At 48.4% G+C, this 25,618-nt stretch overlaps 1 protein-coding gene across 4 annotated transcripts in view; it reads right to left on the bottom strand.

Annotated features, from left to right (window-relative positions):
- FAM217B (family with sequence similarity 217 member B) overlaps positions 1–25,618 on the bottom strand; it is a 249,242-nt gene that overhangs the window by 70,968 nt on the left and 152,656 nt on the right. For all 4 annotated transcript variants that reach the window (XM_085619473.1, XM_085619470.1, XM_085619471.1 and 1 more), the window contains one exon: positions 3,877–3,988. In XM_085619473.1, the coding sequence (XP_085475599.1) occupies positions 3,877–3,988 (112 nt within the window). The remainder of the gene's footprint in view (positions 1–3,876; positions 3,989–25,618) is intronic.

Below are 25,618 nucleotides of genomic sequence, written 5' to 3'. Positions count from 1 at the left end.
CAAACTCACATACAACATGCCAAACATGCCCACCAACCAGACATGACAGCACAACTTACTGTCGCAACCTGGCCCAGCCATGTACATGAGCCATCAACGGCATGGCACTTCAGCCACACAATACCTGAATGTGGGGAGAGGTGGGAACCAGGCATGTGCGTAGGAGGCAAGTGACCCATGAATGAGAAGGTACCCATTGCCAAGTGTGGCGTGGATGTGATGGTCAGACCGCAGTATGCAAACACACATAACCATGTCGACATACACCACTGGTGTATGGACTGTAGTGGACAGTGGACGCAACCATATCATCCCAGCCAGATGGGAAGATCTCGGAAATGCAGCTTGTTATGTCCCCCCTCCCCCGTAAGTATGAGCGGAGGGGCTGGCCCGGCGTGCGCCAGGCAAGCGCAGGGGTGTGAATAAAAAGCACATGGCTCTGGGCGTGGTCCTCTTCCGGAATGCCCAACGTCTCTGCCAGGGCGGCACCCCTCAACCCGCCACAAGGCAGTCACCATGAGCGATGTTGCCTGCGAACCTGTGTGCATGCTGCACCCCAGGCCGCGGGTTCCCGAACTCGACTTGCCCGCCCATGTGCAGCCAGGCCTCACTGCTTACTTGCCGACACCGGCGTGTGTCGAAGAGGGCCCACCACGTGTCGGTGCAAGCTCCAAGCCCGTGACCCCGACAACCTGTTACGCGAGCAAGGGCCGCAGCACTCCTTTCTTGTTGACGTACTGTACCGGCATACACAGCGGACTAGTAGGTCACACATTTGGAACTGAATCTGTATTATACCATGGCAGGGAACATAAATTATGGCTGATTTGATGTCACTATACTCCCTTCGATGTAGTGCCACCAGGTCTTCGTAGTACATTACAGCAGCAAGATTCTGTGGGCCCACGCGAACTACTGCCCTTGGCTTACGCTGCGCCCGAGTAGGTCACAATTGGAACGGAGCATCGATTTTTCAATGGCAGAGCACATATCAGTGCACACAAGGGGAGGTGTAAGGATGACGCGTTGCAGTCCGGAGGGAATAGGATCATCGTTACGGAAGTGATCGAGCACTACCGACAACTGCCCTGGTGTCACTTACTCTGTGCATCGCGAGCCAACGACACTTGGCTGTGGGCCACAGCTGACCGCTGCCTCTGGCCTACACTGCGGTCGAGTAGGTGACACATTTGGGACTGAGTCTTGATTTAGCAATGACGGAGTGCATATCATTGTACCGGCATCATCGCAGACTGCATCCCCTCCCAGCCCCGGTGCCACTAAGTCTGTTTCCCGACACCCATGGACACTTTCTGGTTGAACTTTGGTGGCGGCTGAGTCTATGGACTGGTGGTTATCATCATGTAGCGGATACCTGAATGGTGGGGAAAACAAGGCTGCAGCATTCCACTCCTCCATTTACTGATTCAGGACAGCTACTGCCCTCTGCATCATGGCCTGGAGGACACCTTCCACTGTCCCCCGCAGCCCTCCGCCACATTCACCTCCGACATCGATGAGCACTTGCTCAGTCCGCTTGGCCCTACCTCAGTGCACCGCAAGTCACCATCCCCTGGCGGGGTGCCTGTGCCGGTCGCTATGCATCCAGGGCTACCAACTCTGTGCTGGTCAGTTCCAGGACTCCTTTTTCTGAGATATTGGATGGCCTCTGAGGGAATGGCCTTGGGGTCATCAACGCCAGGTGTCTGTGGCCCTGCGCTGTCTCTGGCCTCAACTGCGGCCCACTAGGGCTCACACATCAAATAGAGTCCTGACCGGCCCGGATGCCACATCACCGCAGGAGGCACACGCCGCCGCCACCACCGCCCGGATCAACTCCAACCGCCAACTGTCAGTGTCGAAATGGTCGTACAGGCAGACTGACGAGTTGCCCGCACCTGTCGTGGATGCCATCTTCTACCTGATCCCCTGCTCAGCTCTCCAAGTGCAACCAACTCCGTGCACCACGAATCATCGCCCATTACTGCTCTGGTTATGTGCTGTGGAGAGCTCACACTGCAGTGTCACCTCAGGAAGTGTGGGAGACATCGGACAACGATGAGGAAGATGATGTAGGTGTGACACCCCCATCCCACTGCAGCTGCATCAGGAATTTCCAGAAGGGACACAATCTTAGACATTTTCTTCACATGAGCGCACTCAGCTCTAGTGCCCGAAACCTCAGCGCACTGCAACTCACGGACACTTCTGTTTGCTCATTGTGTGACCTCTGGACTTGCTCCGGCTACCACCATGATGCTCCGCAGTTGTCCCCGTTATGCTCGTGTTGTCGGATTCCATATTCATAGTGTTCACTGTTGTATTTGTTGGCAGCACCAGCAACTCCCTGAGGGCTGGCTTGCACTCACCCCACACACATCCAGCACAGATGTCACTGTACATGTGACCCTGCCAACAAAGGTGCCGGGCGCACGTGCCCGTAGCCAATTGCAAAAATTATCTGCGTGTTTCATTGTGTGGTCCGAATGTGTGCACGAATACCCCACTGTTCTTGTTGACATGCAGACTGTATGACAATGTACATTGTGACTGTTTGGGCAGGGCTGGTAATTTGATGAGCACAGTGGACATTTGGACTACATGACGGATGTGAGGTTGTACCCGTACATATGCATCTCACAGTTCCCTGCTCTGTCAAATGTGATTGGCCTGTTTCTGCCATGAGCGGACCCAGTTGTGCCCCTTGTTCTGCAGTGTCTGTGTTGCACTTTGTGCCACATTGTCATGGGATGTGCTGGGATTGCTGTGTGTGCTGCAGTGTGCCACGGGGATAAGGGACATGATCCTGGGTCATTGTGGGTGTGCTCTACTTACATGTGCATTTGTGCAATTGTGCCCATCTTCCCCCGTCCCTGGTCGTTACTCACCCTGTTGATGTTGTGTCAGGTCCTCCCGAGCTGTGTCCGCACTCCCACCTCTTTACACCGTCTCCACACAGATGCCTGGCCTCAATTTCCTCCAGCTCCTCCTGTGGCACAGGACTCCCACCTCCTGTCGCCGTTGCTGCCTTCCTGTTGGCAGCAGCTTTGTGCCTGGTTTAGGTTCTCACGTCATGCCAGCGCCTCTTGGCCCCGGACACTCCGGCTGCATTCAAGGTAGTCTGATTGTGGGTCAGTTGCTGGTAGAGTTCAGTCACCTCCGGGACGCTGATCTGGTTTTCTTGTGGACTGCACCCAGTCTTCCTCTCCCTCTTGTCCTTGGTCTTCCCAGACCCAGTTATTCCTTGCTGGTGGTCGGTGAGGCTTGCGTGGACCTCTGCGCTCGGTCAGGGTGCATCCATGTTGCTACGCACTTTGGATTATTTCTGGTGTGTTTTTGTAGCTTTTATAGTGCATGTTCGGACCAGACACGTGGGATTCGTAGGCCTGCCGCTGCTTTTTGTATCGCGATTGGCCTCAACACAGTTTTTTTTGCGGACGTGTTTCGCATTTTTGCGGCGTTGATTTTAACGCGGCCATTTGACACGTTATCTGGTGACTATCTCACGGTACCGCCGTGTTGTGAATACTTGGTTAACACGGCATAAATTTCCCGCGATAGACTGCGATGTTGAAGGTTGTGTTAAGTTATTTGCAATGGTTAACACACGTTCTTCAGAATATTCCCCCCCAAGTGTTTTAGATTCCTGCCGTGTGTTGACTAAAACATTTATTTCATGGGGTTCAGAGAAAACACTAGTATGTGTCAAATTAATGGCAATAGGTACATCAGAGAAATGATAATTTTGCAAAAGTGACCATGGCAAATGTCTACAGAAATAAGGACATGCGAGGAATCCGAAACAAGAAATTGGAATGGAGAAAAGAAAGAGGAGGGAAGAAATGGTCAGTTTATACCTCATAAAAAGGACCCTACCTTTTGAGATCGGTTGGTGATGCTGCTACCCAGTTTGATAGGCGAAGGTCTGATCGGGGTTAGCAATGGCTTTGGATCTTTGCTTCCAGACCGATTCCTAGTATTCTTGTTACTGAAAGATCAAATACATTTTTACTAATTATCTACTATCAAGTAATGAGTTTTCTGATGATATAACATTGGGAAACATATGTATAAAGTACTAACAATAAAACACAAAGGTTTTACATGTGAATTTTAATCATCTGGTATTTAAAATTGCAAAACCATCTTAAGTGTTTCAAAATCAACCAATGAAAATAGGAAAAGGTAAATAAGTAACCAACTGTAAATTAAATATTGTTCAAAAAAGAAATCTAGGCTGTCAAAAAAAACCACTAATAAATGATGTTCTAATAAGCAAATTGAGAACGACTTTAGAAATGTACTTCTTTTTTCACCACAGTCACTTAGTCCATGATAACGGATTGAAGGGTAAAAATGCAATGGTTAACGATTTCTACTGACAATGAATGGGGTAGGGCTATTGTTATTGTTTCAGATATTTTCCAAACTTTTGAGTAAAAGACATAACACTGCATTTCAAAGGGAGGAAAATCAATATCATGGTTGTGGGGGATAAGGTTATGTACTAGTGAAAGGAATGAATGTATGATACAAGGAGAGAGTTGCTTTGTTGAGAAACATTCACAAAGCTTCTGCCGCTTTAGAGTTGGAACTCGAGCAGATTCCTGAACTCTGTTTTCAACTGTAGGAAACAGAGCGAAGTGAAGTCAAAAGTGTGACTGGGGTGGTGGTCCATAAAGAAGGTTTAAGGATCTTTTGATTGTGTCATTTTTAGAATAAAGGACTTGGTTCCATGTAGTACAAATGTAGCCCAAGATAAAGAGTATGTTGGTAAGGTAGTTTATTTTTTACTGTGAGTGTTTTGTAAGTGATAAAATAAGTCTGTAATAGAAGTATAGCCGGCTAAGTTCTCTAAAGGTGGGTGAACTGGTTGGATTCTTACTCAGACATGCTGCTCAGTGTGAAAGCCTTCGAAGGGGAATTACAGTGCACATTGTGTGCGCCACCTTTGTACGTTAAGACAATGGTAATATATGACATCAAGAGATAAGATTTAATGTTTGAGGACACTTCGAGCCAAATGTACGAAACATTGGTTGTAAAATGGCAGTCGGAAATTGCCACTATTATTTTTGCGACAAGTGTGGAATTTTGTAAGCCGACCTATGTATAAATAGGTCGGTTCACAAATTATGAATTTTAGTGGTTCTCAATCTGATCTACCTACTCAAAATTCATAAGGCATATGACAAATTGCAACTCACTACAATTAAAACATGAGTTCCTAGTGCAGTCAACAGTTATACAGAAAATTTGAAGTAAAGATATTTCACAGAATAAGTCGAAGTCACAAAATGACATTAGCCATCAACAGTTTTTTATATATATATCTCCATGGTATTTTTGTATTTTCATAAGTATATACAAACCATGCTCAGTCCCGATGTGATCACACAGTGAGTGACATGGACGATACACAAACAAGTGTGTATAATACAAAGATATGGCAATGGATCAATTGTAAATTCTAGTTTGAGATTTTGTTCAATAAAAATCCTTGGTCTCAGTACAGTAAAGAAAATTAATTGCATATCAGTCCAGCTGTTGACGCCGTTTCATCCTCTAACTGTTTAAAGGGTTATCATAAAAACAAACAATCCATTAGCAGAGTCATAAGTCAAATATGCAAAGGGATAGGCTTGAAAAAAGTTGGGCAGTATTCTTTTTCAGGTTATACTGATGCAGTTGTAAATTGGTAAAGCGACTGTTGGAGAGCCTCCAGGGAAAGGCAACAATTTGCGCTGTCTCCTGTGATTGAGGAAATAACTGCCACTCGGAGAAAGAAACTCTGGAGCAAAAACAAGCCACCAGATCGGTCGACGGGCTCAGTGAATCACTAATAATGTACAAAACACTGGTCGTAAAATACTGGTTGCAAATTGAGCCTAGTATTATTGCAACCAATCTAGAATTTTGCAAACCTATCTATGTATTAACAGCTCAGATCACAAAATTATGAATCGAAGTGGATCGCCATCTTGCCTATGTCTTTAATATTCATCAGGTAGGTCACAAATTGTGGCTCACAACTACTGATAGCCAACACAAGGATGGTGGCCTATATTTTTTTTTTTATATATATATATATATATATATATATATATATATATATATATATATATATATATATATATATATATAAATTACACAGTGGTATAGTTAAGTCTGACTTAAGAAAGCCCATAGGCTCTGCTCATCACCTCATAGCTTGCATAACTCATGGTATGTTCAATGACATCATTGAAGAGATCACTGATAACATCTCAAATGGCATAATTGCTAACACTGGGCATTGTGGGAGCGCATTTCTACTTTTTTCCTTGAATGATGTTCTTTATAGGAACAGGGCTGTATCAACAATTACAAGATTCAAAACAATAAAACAAGTTTAGATCGCTCATGCTAAAAACAACCTTGGGGCATATTCTCAAGAACGTGTAATGATCATCGCAAAAGTAACTTAACGCAACCTACAACATCGCAGTGTTGACCAAGTATTTACAACACGGCGGTACCATGCGATAGTCACCAGATAACGTGTCAAATGGCAGCGTTAAAATCAACGCCACACCGCGAAAATGCAGAACACGAACGCAAAAAAAGTTGCAATGAGGCCAAGTGAGATTCAAAAAGCTGCGAAAACTAGCCACAGGCCTGCAAATCCCACGCGTCTGGCGGGAAAAAGCACTATAAAAGCAGAACAAGAAAAACACACCAGAAACAATGCAAAGTGCACAGCACCACGGATGCACCCTGACCGAGCGCAGAGGCCAATGCGAACCCCCACAAGCCCCACAGACCACCAGCAAGGTATAACGGGATCGGGGAAGGCCAGGGAGAGGAAGACGGGGTGCAGTCCGCAGCAACACAAGACCAGCGTCACGGAGGTGACAGAACACTACCAGCAACTGTCCCACAATCAGACTACCTGGAATGCAGCCGGAGGGTCGAGGAGGAAAATAGATGAGGCCAAGAGGCGCTGGCATAACCTGAAAACCTAAACCAGGCACAAAGCCACTGCCAACAGGAAGGCAGCAACGGCGACAGGAGGTGGGAGTCCTGCGCCACAGGAGGAAATGGAGGCCGCTCATCAGTGTAGAGACAGTGCAAGGAGGTAGGAATACGGACACAGCTCAAGAGGACCTGACAACAACAGGGTGAGTAACGACCAGGGACTGGGGGAACCGGGGGTGGGGGGAGATGGGCACAATGGCACACATGCACAATCAAGTATAGCACACTGCACACCCACAATGACCCAGAATCATGTCCTTCACCGCAGAGGCACACTACAGTACACACCCATACCAATCACAGCACATCCCATGACAATGTGGCACAAAGTGCAACATCGACACTGCAGAACATGGGACACAACTGGGTCCGCTCATGCGCAGAAACAGGCCAATCACATTGGACAGTGCAGGGAACTGTGAAATGCAAATGCACGGGTACAACCTCACATCCGTGATGTAGTCCCAATGTCCACTCTCTCTCCCCAAATTGCCAGCACCGCCCAAACAGTCACAATGTACATTGTCACACAGTCTGCATATAAACAAGAACAAGGCGCAAACATAAATGTCAATACAATGTCAACATGCATCTCCCCTTCACATTGCAGAGGGACAAAAAACACCTCCAGCAGGTCAGACCAGACAACCAATCAGTGATGCCGGAGACGACCACCACACCTCCGACACAGACGCCCTACAACAGCTCATGGACTTCAGGCAACCCAGCCCCAGGAGCAGCGAAGCTACATAGAGAAGACCCCAGCCCCTGCACAGACCACACAGCAGGAAGCACCCGCCACCCCGGCTAGCTCCCAACACTTCACCGAGGCACACATCGCATTACAATGCCGGGTGTTAAAGTGCCAAAAGGAGGTGGCCGAACAGGTGCGGGTGGACTCAGAGCTCATGGAAGCAAAAGTAGATCACATACGTGGGTGTTCAAGTCCCATCAGGGACCACCTTCACCCAACAAAGGAGACCCACACCGCGCCAGAAACACATCCATGTGCACATGTCCTGCAATGAACCACACCCAGAGCCACGGAATCATCATTCACACCCAGACGCTGGTCCTCCGTACGACGGCCCAGTCCACTCCTCTTACATATTGAGTGGCTAACAAAGGTACATGTCCAAGGTCTTACCCGCTGCCTGCGGTGACATGTCTGCATCCGCTGTACACAGCACAATGTAATGTCGTAGGGCCCAGGGCCCTCATGCATACAACAAGACCACAGGGACACACGCATATATCATGTTGAACTGGCTACGGGCACCCGGCCCCTTTATTGTCAGGGCCACATGTGACAGTGACACCTGTGCTGGATGTGCGTGGGGTGAGTATAAGCCAGCCCGCACAGAGTGCTTGGTACTGACAACAACTTGAGCAGTGGACACTAGTACAATGGAAACAGAAAAACACCTGCATAACAGAGTCAACTGCTGAGCAACATGGAGGGAGCCGGAGCAAGGACACCGGTCACCCAAAATTCAAACAGAAGGGTCCGTGAGTTGCAGTGCACTGAGGTTGGGGCACTAGAGATAAGCGCGCTCATGTGAAGAAACTGCTAGGATTGTGTCCCTTCAGGTCAGTCCAGATGCAGTGGGGTGTGTTACACCTGCATCAACTTCATCAACGTCCCAGGTCTCCCTCTCTGCCTGAAGTGACATTGCTGCGCAACCTCTCCACAGCACAAAACTCAATCAGTAACGGTCCATGGGTTGAGGTGCACTGAGTCAGTGGCACCTGGAGTACTGAGCAGGGGATCAAGTAGATGATGGCATCCACAACAGGTCTGAGCAACTCCATTAGTCTGCCAGTACCACTGTTTCGACTCAAGCAGATGGTGGATGGAGTTGGCCCTTGCGATGGTGGCGTATGCCTCCTGTGGTGTTGTGACGTCCAGCCTGGTCACTACTCGATTTGATGTGTAAGCCCTGGTGGTCCGCAGTTGAGGCCGGAGGCAGCGGACAGCGCAGGGCCACATGCACATGGTGTCGATGACCCCAGGACCACCATCACAGAGGTCAGCCAATATTCATTCAAACAGGGTCCCGGATGTGAGCTGTGCAGGAGTTAGTGGCCCCGGATGCAGTGGTCGGCACAGGCACACCGCCACGGGACGGTGACTTGCGGTGCACTGAGGTAGGGCCACGCGGACTGGGTGGGTCCTCATCAATGTCCGAGGTGAATGTGGCAGAGGGTTGCGGGGGGACAGTGGAAGGTGTCCTCCAGGGCATGATGCAGAGGTCTGATGTTATCCAGAAGCAGCAAATGGAGGAGTGACAGCCACATGAGTATGAAAACAACCCCTTAGTCCATAGATTCAGACTGCACCAATGAACGACCAGAGTGTGTCCATGAATGTCGGGGAACAGACATCGTGGCACTGGGGCTGGGAGGGGGTGCAGTCTGCGATGATGCCGGTACACTGATAAGAACTCTGCCATTGCTAAATCAAGTCTCTGACCTACTGGACCGCAGTGTAGGCCAGAGGCAGCAGTCAGCAGTGGCCCACAACCACGTGTTGTTGAATCGCGATGCAGAGTTAGTGACATCAGGGTAGTTGTTGATATAGTTTAATCACCTCCGTAACGATGATCCTATTCCCTCCGGACTGCAACGCGTCATCCTCTTACGTCTTCCTCTTACGTCTCACCTTGCGTGCAATGATATTTATTCTGCCTTTGAATAATCTATGTTCAGTTCCAATTCTGTGCCCTACTCGTGCGCAGCGTAGGCCGAGGGCAGTAGTCCGCGTAGGCCCACAGACATGTGGTTTTCATGCTATGCACAGACTTGGTGGCACCACATCGAAGGGAGTATAGTGACAAACTCTGCCTTAAATAATGTTCACTGCCATGGTGTTATAAAGACTCCGTTCCAAATTATTATTATTATTATTAGGAGTTTTATATCGCGCACGGTTACCCTTGGGCATCCCAGCGCTTGCATTGGGAACCCGTCCTGGTTTTTCCCTGTGAGATAATCCATACTGGGCATCCCCAAGGTGAAAGCCAGGCATCCCGCCGCGGGGGGGCCGTTGTGGAGATTAAGCAAGCTAGTTGCCCAGAGCTGCCTAGTGTGAACTCATGCTTAGAGTAGGCACCGAAGCGAGAATTATCAAGTCCGTGGACAATTGGGCTCCAGACCCTGCCGCGTCGGGAATCGAACCCTGGTCCCGGGTCTGACCTCTGCTTCAGGGTATGCCTGCTCTAACCAGTGAGCTACACTTCTCCACCTACTTGTGACCTACTTGACCGTAGTGTAGGCCGGAGAGTAAGTCAACGAGAAAGGAGTAAAGCAGGCCTGTGTCGCGGAGGCCGTGATGGTCTGAGAAGGCAGCCAAGGTTGCGGGCCTCAGGCTTGGAGCTTGCGCCGGCACGTGGTAGACCCTCTGTGACAAACGCCAATGTTGGCAGGTGATCAGTGTGGCCTGGCTGCGCAGGGGCGGACCTGACTGGTTTGGGGTCCAGCGGGCCAGAGTACGGCAGGCGCACAGGATCTCAGGCAACTCCGTACACAAGGACGGCGTCTGTCTCATGGCGGGGAGACATGTGCCACCCTGGCAGAGACGTTGGGCATTCTAGAAGAGCACCACGCCAGCGCTACGTGCTTTTTATTCACACCCCTACGCTGGCCTGGCGTACGCCGGGGCATCCCACTCCGCTCACGGGGACGCAACAGGCAAGATTTCTGCGAACTGCCCCACTGGCTGGGGTGTCATGGTTGCGTCCACTGTCCACTACTCTCCATACATGTTGCCATGGATATGGGTGTGTTATGCATACTGCGGTCTGTCCAGCACATCGCTGCCACTGTGTACTTTCCCGAACATGGTTCTCCTGCCTCCTTCACACATGCCTTGTTCCCACCTCTCCCCACACTCCGCTACTGTGTGGCTTAGGTGTCATGCCGTTGATGGCTCATGTTCACGGTTTGCCCAGGTTATCATTGTAAGTTGTTCTGTCAGGTCTGGTAGGTGGGCATGTTTTGCATGTTGTATGTGATTGTGACGTGTGCTTTGCCAGAGTTGCGAGTTGTCTGGTTGTTGAGGTGTGTGGGGTGTTCATTTGGTACTTGACAACGGGCAGTGCATTCCCATTGGGTTCGACAGCTTATGCTGTAGCTACATTGAGATTGACTTTTCACCTAAAGACGTCCAATCGTGTGTAGGCCCCCTAGAGATTTACACTGGTTAGTGGTAGAACAGCAGATTCAACTCCAGCTACTATATTTGAAGTTCTCCGATGGAGCAGATAACTTCCCCCAATAGGCTGTCACTGACTTTTTAGGTTCTGCGAACCAGATAAAGCTGCAGACTCCTATGGTCAATCGTGATCAAACAGGATAAAAACAGGATAAAAATCTTCCTCTGCAGTTGAGAAAAATTACATCACATTTGGCCTCTCAGCAGGCTCTGTAAACCTTCCTTGCGTGTTAGGGTGCTGGTTAGCAATCTCTTCCTCCCTTTAGGACGGAAGATATGACCTAAGCTCATGCTCTATAACAAAAATGAAAATCATTATCTATCGAAGAGAAAGAATACCTCTTCTCACTGGCAGATGTTGACATTAGAGACTCTCAGATGAAGGCGAGTGAGAAAGAGATCCTTAAGGTTTTGCCTGCACAGCGCATGAGATAATATAAATTTAAAAGGGATTAACATCCCGCCTCATCTTTCCTGGCTGCTCATTGGTTCCTGTGCGTGCCACTTACCTTTCCTCCATTTCTATTGGCTGCAGCATATTTTCCTGCATTTACCAATGCTTATTCCTCAACTGCTTATCAGTTTCCTGCTGCCAACATACTGTTAACATCCGCTTTGGTGGAACTATATCTTTGTAAATTTTGGCTTTTAGTCTTGCAGCTTATTTATAATACAATTTATCACCCAGAGAGATTAAGTGATTTGCATATAATCACAGGGTGTTGTGCGACGCCGCCAACACTCAAACCAGGATTCCCCCAGCTCTCGAGTCAGCAGCTCTGGCTGGCCACTGCGCCACATCCTCTCCACTACCGTGTTATCTGTCAGGGAGCTCTTAACTTCTCTCAGACGATGATTGATGAAAGCAGCTCTTTATTTTACATAGGCAAAACTGATGCATTACCAATGCTTGTTCTTCAAAGGCAGTGCGGAGGTCAGTTCAAGTCCCAGACTCCAGGAACTATTGGCATTGCTCCCACAAGAGTAACAGTTTCTCATAGCAATGAGTGCAGAGAGCAACCTTCTTTTGTACAAGGTTCTGTGTCAACAGATTAGATCGTAAGTGGGGTGAAAATCTCAGTATACAGTAATGATCACTCAGTGAGAGGGCAATATGAACATGTACTAATGATTACTGAGTGAAAGTATGAATCTGCATTAAGCATTATGAAGTGAAGATGTAAATCTGGTCATGATTTGCAATTGAGTGATGAGGCCTAACGGAACATGCCTTTGGGATTAATTAATGACTGAAGGATTTTTCCTTTCAGTTTTAAAAGAGTAGTTCTAATATCATTTATATCCCTGATTTAGAATGGACAAACACAACTATTGCCAGAGTTATCGAACAGTGAGCTCAGATCACCTTTCCCTGGGTTGGAGTACAAAGTGCAGATAGACAAACGCCCAGTTAGTAAATAAAAGCAGTGAAAGTGCATTTCAAGTAAACACCATGCATTTATGACAAGCATGACAGGATTTGCCCATTTCAGAACTGGTTGCGGTGAATACTTAGTAATGTCATTATAGGGAGTCAAACAATACCCTGGTAAAGCACAAGGTTCCAGTGGGCAAAGAACACTGCCAGAGAGCCACAACATCGCTCTCCGCAAGCAACATATGATTAAGTAAGAAGTCTGCAAATTATAATTCAATTGGCGGATTCCGCAAGTTGGACTTATGTAAATGGATGATTTCATAAGTCTCTGGAACTCAGTTAGTGTACCACTTATTATTCTCTATCTTTTGGTTCCTTTAAGTGCATTTTGGTAGGTATGCATCTCACAAGGGAAAATACAAAGTCTAACCAACAGAATAAGCTATACTACAATCTGCAGCCTTGTGTGCGCATTAGGAAAAGTTGCTAAAAAGTGCCGAAAGATAATCCCTGTATATTGGGATTTGTCATATCTTCACTAGCGATTAACAATTTAGATAAATAATTTAGGCTGACTTGAACAGCAATAGGATGTTCCAAAAATATTAATAAATAACTCTAGATTTAAAACAATTTCAGAGCGGTCACTTAACAGAAATCCAGTAGGAAAAACTATTATATTAAGTTAACTCACACTTCTGGATGGATCTGGGCACCACAGATGGTGGAATTTGTAAACCAGATTAGTAAGAAATATAGACAATGCTTTAAATGGGTCGGTACTCACAGGAACGGAGTACCGGCACTTTCGATTTTTTTGGCCATCAGTACCGGCACTTCTCTAGACAGGGAGAGTACCGGTACCCTGATCAACGGCAGGCTCAGGTTAGGCATCTCCTCCAGGGCAGGGTAGGGCAGAGCAGGGCTCCCGAACAGCTTGTAAGTAAATGAGCCATAAAGCAGCCACCCTTTTGCAGAGTTGCTGCTGAAGATTCCAGCAGCACCCATTCCAGTGTTCCCAAACTGCAGGGGTTTGAGTGGGCACTTGTCACACTGCGATTAACAGGGTAGGGTCCCTAGACAGACCCTGCACTGTCAATCAGGTGTGCATCGACCATTTGAATGAAAGTGCTTTAGCCTCATACCCGACCCCTCCCTGAGGTGCCTGAGATGAGTTGGGGGTTTCCAGTCGCTTATCCAGTCCCATTTAGGGTATGGCACTGGCCAAGTGAGTGGCGACAGTCCTCCACTGTGAGAAGTTGGCTTGGTATATGCTGTCCGCTAATTAAACAAGCATTGAAAATGCAATAGGTCTCGCCTTTGATTAAGTTAAAGCCATTTGCTTTGCTAATGGTATTGTATAGCAAAGCAAATGGCTTTAACTTAATGAAAGGCGAGACCTATTGCATTTTCAATGCTTGTTTTGTTTAGAGGCTTCGATATCTTTAAGCTGTGGTGGGGACCCATGGAGACAGCAAGAGGGGGCTGGGCAGGGTCTGCTCTCAACAGCTCCTTTTCCATTTCCAGCTGCTGAAGTTGGACCTAATCGAACCCAGGACCTGGAGACAAATCTCTATGCCTATCTGGCAAGCATTGGGCTATGGTGGCTGACGCAGCTGGGGGGGCGCTACGTGTGCATTCTAAAGTCACAAGCTAGAAGCGTCTTGAAACAGCACAGATGGTCATAGTGCTTGGTGTAGAGATTACTGCAGGCACATGCTTGTATTTTATACATTATAGCCCAGTGGGTTATTGCTTTTGTTGCGGAGATCCTTGCGTTACCCGAAGGCCACATGATACAGTCCATCTATTATAGCTCAGTGGGTTATGCACTTGCATGAAAGAGCTGCACGCAAGTTGCAAAGCATGCCTTTAGAACAGGGCAGAATGTTCCTGTCATTATTCTAAGGTTGTTAAAATTCTTTCATTGGGGTGCAATCACGACAGATAAACACCCTTGGCTAATAGATGCATGCAAAGACCTACAAGTCCTAAAGACAGAGGTTGAGAGTGACAAAAACTGCTTTAAAATATTGGTTTGTCTCTTAACAACTTGTGAAGTGGCAGGTCTCGTGTCTTTGTGAAGTTTCCGGTAGCGTGTCTTTGACTCCGCGTGTCCTTGTGAAGTGATGTGTCGCGTGTCTTTTTGTGACTCCATGTCTCTGAAGTGACTGGTCGCGTGTCTTTGTCTCCTCTGTTGACAGTCTGTCTGAGTTTGCCGCGAGGATGCTGGGGTGTCCCCTTGAGAGTGAGACACAAGTGCACTCAGCCTTGTGAAAGGGAGCCGCTGACTGCCCATTCACTGGCTGTGCCTGCCCAGCTGGAAAGATAAGCTGAATGGAGGAAATCTTTATTGTTGGATACTAAAAATCATTACAATTGAAGGAAAAATATAAAAGCATATGCACATAAATTCATAAAAGAATGAGTTAAAGAGAAAGTTAAGTGCTCCCCCCACCCCATGGCTCACTGCCCGGAGTTCACCCGAGTGCGGCAGTGACGCTCTTCGGAGCTCAGTCAGATTCACGCCGATCTCGGATACGGTTTAGCAATAACGCCTGGATGCGACCTCGGCCTGGATCCCAGTCTTGATATTCCAGCACTGACTGCCAAACACTTCTGTGCTAGGTACACATGATGGATGATATGTGGTGAGGTTTGCCCATCAGTGTAGGCGGGCAGTCGCGGGCTAGGCTCGAAGTACAAGAAACAAGCAGCACTGAAAGCGATTGCTTTCGTGATTTAAAAAAAAAAACAAAAAAAAAAACACGCCCGCTAGTGGTGCGTGCGCGCTCCACAGCGAGTCATACGTTTTCAATTATCGCAACCGTGTCTGGACACAATAATTGAAACCACATGGGCTTTGGTGCGCGTAACAGACACCAATAGGCCATGGGCGGAGCAATGCGCCCACCTTTGGCCTATTGCGTGCTCTGTTTAAAAAAAAAAAACGCACTCAAAGCCCAATAGCGGAACCCTAAAGGAAAACCACACGCATGAGCGTGTGCAAATCCAGGGTCAGTTTTCAAACCCCGGACAAAAGGGCTCTCGCCTGCGCGAGCAGTGCTGCGCTCTGCAACGCAGGGCGCAAGCCCTAAAAAGGTGCCTCGCACCAGTCCAAACGACCATTATTGATGATTAGGTTAAAGGCAACCTTTATTGAAAGCTATCCTAGTGGTAGCTATGGAGAGCAGCCTTTAGGCTAAGTCTCGAAGGAATGTAAAGCAGCTTGGTTTACCAGATTAGAACCTCCTGAATGACCAAATGAAAGGAGAACCACACAAGGAATATATAAAATATATGCATTTATTACTAAATACTCTACTAACCTCTTTATGAGATTAGACAACAAGGCACACAATATTAAAGCACTATAACGACAGTAAATAACACAATCTACAGCGGGCTCCAGGCAGAGACCGAACCATATACTAAGAAAGTGGTATAACAACTATGACTTGACCATGCCTAGAGCACGTAGAATCGCTGGGACCCCAAGGAACCACCCAAGGTAATGACACGGGGGACCCACGGAGGACGGGTGCAGTGTGAGAACACAGATGCGAGCTCCATACAACTCTATGGGAAAGCCGCGGTTTGAATTTTAAAGATTAAGGACACTTAGGAGAGGACTTCAAGCAAACCCTTTGGAACATAAAAGGTTCTAAGGCCAGCACCCTGTAACGAGGTGTTACCTATCCCAGAGGAGCCGGTGCATAGGGGTCAAGTGGTGTCAGAAACGCTTGTTGATTTCAATGGCGTGCTGCGAAGAAGTGCTGCCGCCGGGAAGATGAGAAGTGTCCGGTGTGATCCAAGCCTGGATCGTAGCGGAGAAGAACCTGAAAGCAGAGGGTACAGAGTCTGGGTCACTTCACAGTGACCAGGGGCACGATAGACGAATGCCCACCGATGTCGGGTGTTTCAGGTGAGAAGAGGTGAAGCTGGACTCTGCAGCCACAGGGACCAGGAGACGTCGATGACCACCGAAGTCCAGAGGTGAGCTGTCCCACGAAGGATGTCGAGTGCTGGAGGGGGGGGGGGGGCGGTTGGGGGAAATGCTGGTTCGTCAGTGTCCGGATTGAACACCAACAAGCCTTGGCAACTGCAACCCACGCGATCAGAGGACAGATACTTCGGTGAGGACCAGCAAGGTCCTGGGAACTCTCCAAGCTATGGAGAGTCAGGACACTTCTGGAGCAACCAGGAAAACCCACGGAAAGTTAGAGTTACCGTCACAGGGACCCACAGGTCGACAGACCAGGGATCGCGAATGGACCTCGAGCTGAATCACAAAATACCAGCCCGTGGCACACTCGTGGAGTGTAGGCCGGAAATCTTCGGTGGAAACACTGCTTGGGGTCGGGACTACAAGTAGCCCAAAGCACAGCTTCAGGGGTTGCCAAAAAGCATATGCTGCTGCAAATGTACAGGGTGCACGGTCCTCACGAGGGGTACGGGCCTCAGAATTGCAGAGAGCACAGATCAACCTCAGAGACCTCGGGAACCCACCTCCTGTGTTGCAGAAATCTTCAGAGTCTTCAGGAGCTTCAGAGATGCAAACCGGTCAGATGAGTTTCAGGTGCCTGCCTTGCAGGGGAGTAACTCCTTTACTCCAAGGGAGATTGTTCAGTTGTCCAGCGTCATGCAGATCGTCGAAGTACTTGGTTTCTGTAGCAGAGTTTAGTCCAGATAAAATCTAAAGTCCTGTAGTCAGGGGTTCCTACTTTATACCCAAGGAAGGGGTGGGACAAACTCTAGGGACCCACCTATGGGAGGGTCAGGACAGAGGGGTGGCTACACCCATGTCCTCTGTCCAGTTTCGCACCAGAGCAGGAGCAAATGTCTCCTGCAACCGGTTTGAGCTGAACTATGCACAGGGACACCAAATGTGCCCCCAGTGCAGACATCAAAGCACTCTGAGTGCACCCACCCAGCCCCAATACACTAAAGCCTGTCTGGGAGGTGGTCACACCTCCCGGTGACAGGAAACTATGGTCCTGCTTTCCCCTGATGGAGTTTCATCCAGCAGCAGGAGGGCAGACGCGTGTCTGTGGCTGGCAGCATCCATTTTGTAATGCCAGGTTCTGTTAAAGCTGGTACCGGGTGTACCAGTGTGTCGCATATGTCCCTTTAGGAGAGTGGAATCATACCTCCCACACCAGTTACTGATGTGGAGATATGATTCCAAGGTGTTTGACACCAAACACAACATGTTTCCATGCAGCCGTTTTAAAGTTAGCATTTACTGCGAGGTTATAATGCACTTAGGAGTATATGGTTGGCTGCATCACAAACAACCCCGGAATATAGGTTCCGAAGGCTGCAGAGGGGCTCTGTTCATGCATGGGCACCCTCTCGCATAAAATCCAGCACCCTGCCTTCAGGATTGATAAGGCCTGCACTGTGTCCCAGGGCCCTATCAGCCCACACCCGCGCGCAGTCCTTAGCACCCAGTGATCACCCAACGGCTACGGTCACAGGTGGCAGTGCTCCCGCAACCCAGCACCCGGAGATAGGAATCTGGGCCCTCAGGCCTACTCACATGACTGCGGGGCTAGGCTTCAGGATGTCGCAGGAGCAGCTTGTACAGCAAAGACAGGCCATGGATCAGCGAGGCATAGTGGCAGCAATCACCGGCTCCTCCACAGTTGTTTTCACAGCCCGTAGCAGCCTGGTTTGCAAGCCTTTCCGCAGCTCCCGATAGCGAGCGGGGCCTCCGCAATGACTGACCCCCAATCCGGTTCACCACGGGCACTCGCCAGCAGCAGGTAGGGACCTAGTCAGTCCCCAGTTAGGCCGTGATGTTCTCTGGGCTGTGGCAGAGGTCTGTGGCGCGCCTCCGTATTCTGCGCAGCCACGCCGATCCACCGTGTGCTCTCTCCCTGCGTCCCCGGACGAGAGATGGAAGGATTGCCGCTCAGGGGTGTCCGCGGGAAACTCCGCAGCGGTCCGCCAGAGCCGCTCAGGAAGGGAAGGCCGCACTACAGAGGTCCCCGCCCCGGCTAGCCGCAGCCTCAAGGGCGCTCTGCTACTCTATGTGTGTAGCCACCTCTCCACTTCACCGTGCAGCCTGATAAAGGTATGGGCGTATTCCTCGTCTTGTGCCCATTCAAACACTGTAGAGCAGGAGACGCTGGCTCACTGTTGTGCGGGATAATGAGCCCAGACGGCAAAACCCCTTCAGAAGGCGGCCATCTTCCTGCTCGGACAAGCCACGCACCCCACAGTGTACATCTTCGAATGGATAAACTTCCCGAGAGATTTATTCAATGAGAATATTGGTACATCAAAACCATGTTGGTTACAGAAATAGTGACTATAATAGAGGTTTATGAATAACTATTTCAAATCTGAATCCCAACGATTAAGCCTTAGAACCAGAGACAGTAAACGCAGACCCAGTACATCTCCATCCTGACCACACTATAGACAACCCAACCAAACAAAGAAAACCCAAGCTGGTCACATTCCAGAGATGTAATGTAATTTACTGTCTGTTATCCGTAAATGTTACTACTGTTGAATACTATGTGCGAAATTGGAAAACTTAAGAAAAAGGTTTAACAAAAAACAAAAAAAACAAAAAAACTTTCAAATCTTAATTATCACAAGTAATGTGATATTAGTGTAATTCATCTTTACAGAATTCATTTGGTAAATGGATATTAAGTGATTGATTTGCATTGAGGAAGCATGAGTATTACTTCCAAAACATGCGTTGCCATGAATAAGGGTATTATGTTCTCTGAATAATGATGCATGAATAATAATACATTTTACTTTAGTCATCTTTAAGGAATTCTGGTCTGTTGATTTTCAAGGAGCGTCTGAATAGTTTGTTGAAATCTTTAACGTAGTTTTTAATTAAAATATCTAGCAAAGTTTTTGGTTTTTTTATAGTAGATTTAGCCTAATAGGTGCCCCGCATAGTGAATCGTAGACCTAAATCTATCTTGAAACATTGGAGAATGGGAAGTGGCACAGCAGAGAAATATTGGCTCAGTACAGGGAAGGTAAGGATGTTAGCTTGCAGTGGGAAAACCACAGAGTGTGTACAATCGTTGGGACAAAGCAGTTTAAAAACATTCAAGGGCCTGTCTTCGGGGTTAAAGGTTAAATGTATGGGGCCTTTTCAATGTGTGCTGAGGCATCCTGGGATTGCTGGTCAGTATCCTTAATAAGTGCTGTTTGGCACAGATGTCTCAGGGACACCAGTGCTATTGCATTCTAATTGGATAACCAGTTTACCACGTTTAGGGACTTTTCTCTCCAGGAATAATGAAGTTAAGCAGCCAAGGTTAACTCTAGAAGCTGAAGCTTAGATACGGCAGAACTTACTAATCTCACTGCCCAACCACACTACTATGTCTTCAAAGAAGAGTACTGCTTTTATGCACAGGTAAGTAAAAAGGAGCCGTTAAAAAGAAAGAGCATTAAGGCCTGGGTACCTTCTGTTGCTGATCAGTGACCCTTAAAGTGTATCATAGGCTTTACACACTAGGGACTACATTTTCTATAACATTCCCCTATTGGCATTGTTAGCCTAGGGACTGGGTTTGTGTTGATTCTGGGAGCAACTAAACGTGCAATTTGTTGCACCAGTAAATTGCTGTGTGACAACAGTGCTGTGACACGTTTGGCCCTGTGTTGCAAGGGCTTTGGATGCAAGAGTGTACAACTGAGTGGACTGAAGCCCCAGAATCTGTGTTTCCAGTGGCAAAGTAAAATATCTCTGAACTCTAAAGGCCACCACTAAACAAATAAGGGACCTAGCCAATGTAGTTATCGGTGCAATTTATTGTTGCTTTGGATTCAGTGAAGGGAATAATTGAGCACTTTAATACCCAGTTAAGGCCCCAAACTGTTTTTGGCTTTTTACAAGGGATGATGTGTGTCCCCAGTCCTCGGATACTTGGTTGTAAAGAGGCCTGTATCAGTGAAATTTGCGAAAAGTGGGATTTTGTGCTGCCCCTGTCAGATCAGCATGACAAAGCCCGTTGGAGGTCAACAGGCCACGTCCCCGGCGCTCCCGGAGCCACAAAAGCAGAGGTCAACTTCAGAGGCAGGGCTACCAGGGGCTCAGTGATCCGGAGCCCCCTGGAGTAACCTGGTGTCCAGTTCGGAGAGCTCGTCCTCCAGAGCAGCTCCTGGAACCCACCTAACTAGGATTCAGCGCCCTAGGAGCCCAGACAGGTCCAAGGCCTGCCCACAAGAACCCGCCCTGGTGTCCACCTACCCCTCCATGGACAGGCCTATCTAGGATCCTCAGCCCCATAAGAGCCCAGGCCGGTCCATCCGTCAAGGCCCGCAAACCAAAACCCCCTTCCCCCCCCCCCCCCTTGAGTCCACCTACCACCTGTCCAAAGCACTTCATCTTTAAGCCCGCCCGCCCACCTAAGCCCCAAGACCCGCGGAGGCCAGTGTTGGCCACTTCCCCAGGCCAGTCCTCCTCACCCTGAGGTACGGCCCCTGCGCTGGCCTAGACTCCCACCAGAATGGAAACTAACTCCGCCTCGGTGAAGCAGGAGGTTCTGGGTCCTGAAGAGGGGACACCTGCGAGGAGCTGGGCAGTACTCCAGGGAGACGTGTGCCAAGAGAATACGGCGCCAAGAGGAAGAAGAACTACCAGCGCCACGCCAAGCCCCCCTACTCCTACCTGGCCCTGATCGCGCTGGTGATCCAGAACACCCCGGAGAAGAAGCAGACGCTGTCCCAGAAGATGGGCTTCAATATGGCGCCTGTGCAGTAGCTCTCCTACAGAGCTCCACCGCGCAGAATTTCAAACAGATGGATCCCGGGTGGCTGGCTGTCCCGGTGCCCCTTCTTTGGCTGTGGGAAGTATCCAGCCACCTGGGGTGCCAGTTTGGGGCAGCAGCGATCAGCGGAGGACGTCCTGGTGACCGTTCGAGGGCCGGACAGAATCGCTGCAAAAATGTCAGGGAGAAGCCGCATAAGTGGAGTGACTGGTCAGGGTCCCGAAGCAGGGGTCCGAGGCCGCCCAGAAGTGTTACAACCGGATGATTGGTGCGAGAATGGAGATAACGCTACAGGAGCGGCAGTGACTGCCCCAGCGTCCGTCCAGGTCCAGACGGAGGGAAGCGGAACAACTGGGGGGCGGTCCTCATTGCAGCAGAGTGGTATATGCGAGATTCGTAGCCACAAGGAAGAACGGCCGTGCAGTGGGAGAAACCAGGCAGTGCAGTGGAAGAGCCGGCGTAGCCAAACTGCTCACAGCTGTGTGACTGTGGGGAGACGTGGCCGCGCTGCCGGCCTGGTTCGGGGCTGCTGTACTGGGAGACTGTGGAGGCGCTGAGGTCCTGAGAGCTTCTGGGGCTGCACCGTGTCCCCATCGCCCCTGCTGCAGGAATCCAGGGAGAATACTGATCAAGACACTACAGGTCACATACTGGGTTAAGTCGCCTATCTTCAAAATGGCGCCGGTCAGGCGATTTCAGGTCTACGCCCTGTGTGGTCCCCAAAAGGTGAGCAGAGGGGCCAGGTGGATATCAGACATGGTTTTCTTCCTCATCTTGTTTTTCTATGTTTATTAAATGCACTAGCAACGAATCTACTGTAATGTAACTGTAAATTGATGTAACTCTGTAACATGTCTTAATTCTCATGTAAAGCGCTTGGATACCTCCGGGTCTAGCCTGGATTTCCTAGTTTCCTCGCTGTGTCTCCTACCCCCTCCCCCACCTCTTCCCTCCGTCATTCTTTGCTTGCCTCCCCTATTCCTTTTCTCCCTCCCCTGAATCTCTTTCCCCCTGCCTGCTTTGTTTATCCTATTGCCTATGGTCCGCTCAATCTCCCTCCCCGTCGCCCTTTTACATTATCCCTTTACCCTTCTACACGCCTTGAACCAATGGATGTAACTCACAATTGACGTACCTTCCGTAGCAATGTGTAACTTGTAACCTATGTAACCCTACCAACCAGACTCACTACAATGGCCCCCTCTAGTATGCCCTTGTCCAAAGCACTCCTACTCCCCTTATTGGGGATGGATCCAGCATTTTTGCCCTGGAGTCCGAGACCCTTCTGAGAGAGTCCACAGCGACAAGGGAGTCTCATAGCGGAGGACTGGGATTGATCCCCTTTACCACTGGGAACCGTCTCCTACCATGCCGGAAGTCGGACACTGTTCACGCTGGGTTTTCTACCCCCTCCCCCCCCGCCTCCCTCCTTCATTCATTCTTCTAAGTGTGCCCATGACCAAAGCACTCCTCTCCCCTTGTTGGGGAGGGATCCAGCATATATGCCCTTGAGTCTCAGTGACCTGCTGGGAGAGTCCACAGCGACAAGGGAAATCACACAAAATGGAAACTGGGAATGATCCCTTTACCGCGGGGAGCCATCTCCCACCCACCCGGACCTCAGACACAGTTACTTCCTCGTCTCCTCGCTGTGTCTCCTACCCCCCCACCTCTTCCCTCCTTCATTCTTGCTTGCCTCCCCAGTTCCTTTCCTCTCTCCCCTGAACGCGTTTTGGGACACCCCTTTTTTCTCATCCCCCCGCTTGACGAATCACCCCGAGACTTTCAGGGTAGGAGCTGAGCGGAGTGCCCCATTAGTTTTGAAAATTTCGCAAGGATTTGTCAACCGGCGCCAAAGTTATTCAAAACAGAATGTTGCGGATTTCCTATGGAAACACGGTCCTGACTATAACTATCTACTGGCGACTGCCAGTAGAATATATATATATATATATATATATATATATATATATATATATATATAATCTACTGGCAGTCGCCAGTAGATAGTTATAGTCAGGACCGTGTTTCCATAGGAAATCCGCAACATTCTATTTTGAATAACTTTGGCGCCGGTCGACGAATCCTCGCGAATTTCTCAAAATAGGTGGGGCGCTACGCTCCGCTCCTACCCTGAAAGTCTCGGGGGGATTCGTCAAGCGGGGGCTGAGATAAAAGGGGGGTCCCAAAACGCGTTTTTCCCATGCATTTTTCCATAGGACCTTTAGACAGGGCTACAGCCCGAACGGCTGAACAGAATTACTAGAAATTTGGCAGAGAGGTAGTCCTCAGGTCAAGGAAGTGCCTTTTGTAGGTTTGGTGTAAATCTGTTCAGTAGATTCTGAGAAAATAGCCTTTAAATCAATATATATATCTGAGCCAGCTTACGGTACGCTTACCGTACGCGTACGGTGGCGTGCGCGAGCGCGATTCTGATTGGCTGTTACATCTAAGTAAACATTCGAATCGGTCGAAACCAGGAAGCGGCGGCCGCCATTTTCTCTCTCGCACTCTGAGGGGGGGGCTGTAAACAAAGGCAAAAAACATATAAAGGGGCTGTTTAGACAGCGCCCATGCACATAGCCATGTTAGTTGAGTCCTCAAAGATCCCCAAGGCCAAAAACGGTAAATTTTTATTTTTTGAAAATTTCGCCGATTACGCTTACCGTACGCGTACGGTGCGCTTACGCTAAAAATTTTAATTAAAAAAAAAAAAAACTGTGCATGGCATATTGTCATCACTTACAAATTAAATTTAACAGATTACCTATCACAAGGAAGCGCATAATATGTCCTCCATGTGCGCACGGTGCGTAACGTGGGCACGCGGTGCGCGTAGCGCACTGCGTGCCCACCTTGCGTGTACGGCACTAACTGCGTAAAGTGGGCGCGCGGTGCGCGAAGCGCACCGCGTGCTCACTGTGCGCGCACGGTGCGCGAAGCGCACCGTGCGCGCACGGAACGAACTGCGTTAAGTGGGCGTGCACGCCACGAATGGCGTAAAGTAACTTAGCATTTAAAAAACCGTACAAATTCACTGAAAAAACCATAGGTTTCACACACGTTATAGTTAGGAATTAGCATTTAAAAAACCTTGCTAATTCAATGAAAAAACCATAGGTTTCACACATGTTATAGTTATCTGGAAATTTTACTGATAAAAAACCAATGAAATTCCCCCGTTATAGTTACTGTAGGCAACTATAACTCACGCGACCGCAATCCTCTGCTGATGACATATGTGTCTTTATGAAAAAAAAATATTTGTAATATATGTATAGCTAAAATTTAATGGAAGAAGACATGGGCAAATAAGTGTCTAAATACAGTATTAGCATCAGCAGAGGATTGCGGTCGCGTGAGTTATAGTTGCCTACAGTAACTATAACGGGGGAATTTCATTGGTTTTTTATCAGTAAAATTTCCAGCTAACTATAACATGTGTGAAACCTATGGTTTTTTCATTGAATTAGCAAGGTTTTTTAAATGCTAATTCCTAACTATAACGTGTGTGAAACCTATGGTTTTTTCAGTGAATATATATATAAATAATAATCTATTTGCGGTCGCCAGTAGATAGTTATAGTTAGGACCGTGTTTCCATAGTAAATCCGCAACACTCTGTTTGGAATAACTTTGGCGCCGGTTGACGAATCCTCGCGAAATTTTCAAAATAGGTGGGGCGCTCCGCTCCGCTCCTACCCTGAAAGTCTCGGGGGGATTAGTCAAGCGGGGGCTGAGAAAAAAGGGGGGTCCCAAAACGCGTTTTCCCCATGCAATTTTCCATAGGGACCTTTAGTCCAAGGTACAGCCCGAACGGCTGAACAGAATTACTTGAAATTTGGCAGAGGTAGTCCTCAGGTCAGGGATGTACCTTTTGCAGTTCTGGTGTCAATCTGTTCAGTAGTTCCTGAGAACATCAAAAGTAAAATCATATATATATATATATATATATATATATATGTGGGCGGAGCCTAACCACACATCTCATCCTGATATCTGATTGGCTGTCAGCACTTCATCCAAGAAGTGTTGGCAGCCATCTTGGAACCAATATACATGATAGCACCTCATTAAAAAGCATTGCAGTTAATAGAAGGTTTTAAGACTTTAGTTACATTATAAATCATTTGTTGATGGTACCATACTCATTTTAGGAATTGTGGTATGTTCTAAGGTGATTTCACCATGTGAAAAAGCCTTCTGCTGGGATATCATGATTGAGAGAAAAATATTTTCTTATGCTTTTCCCAC

This window comes from Triturus cristatus, chromosome 7 (assembly GCF_964204655.1).
Source record: "Triturus cristatus chromosome 7, aTriCri1.1, whole genome shotgun sequence".
In the NCBI taxonomy this organism is placed as follows: Eukaryota; Metazoa; Chordata; class Amphibia; order Caudata; family Salamandridae; genus Triturus; species Triturus cristatus.
The sequence above is the reverse complement of the archived record's forward strand: the minus strand, read 5'-3'. Positions and strand labels throughout refer to the sequence as shown.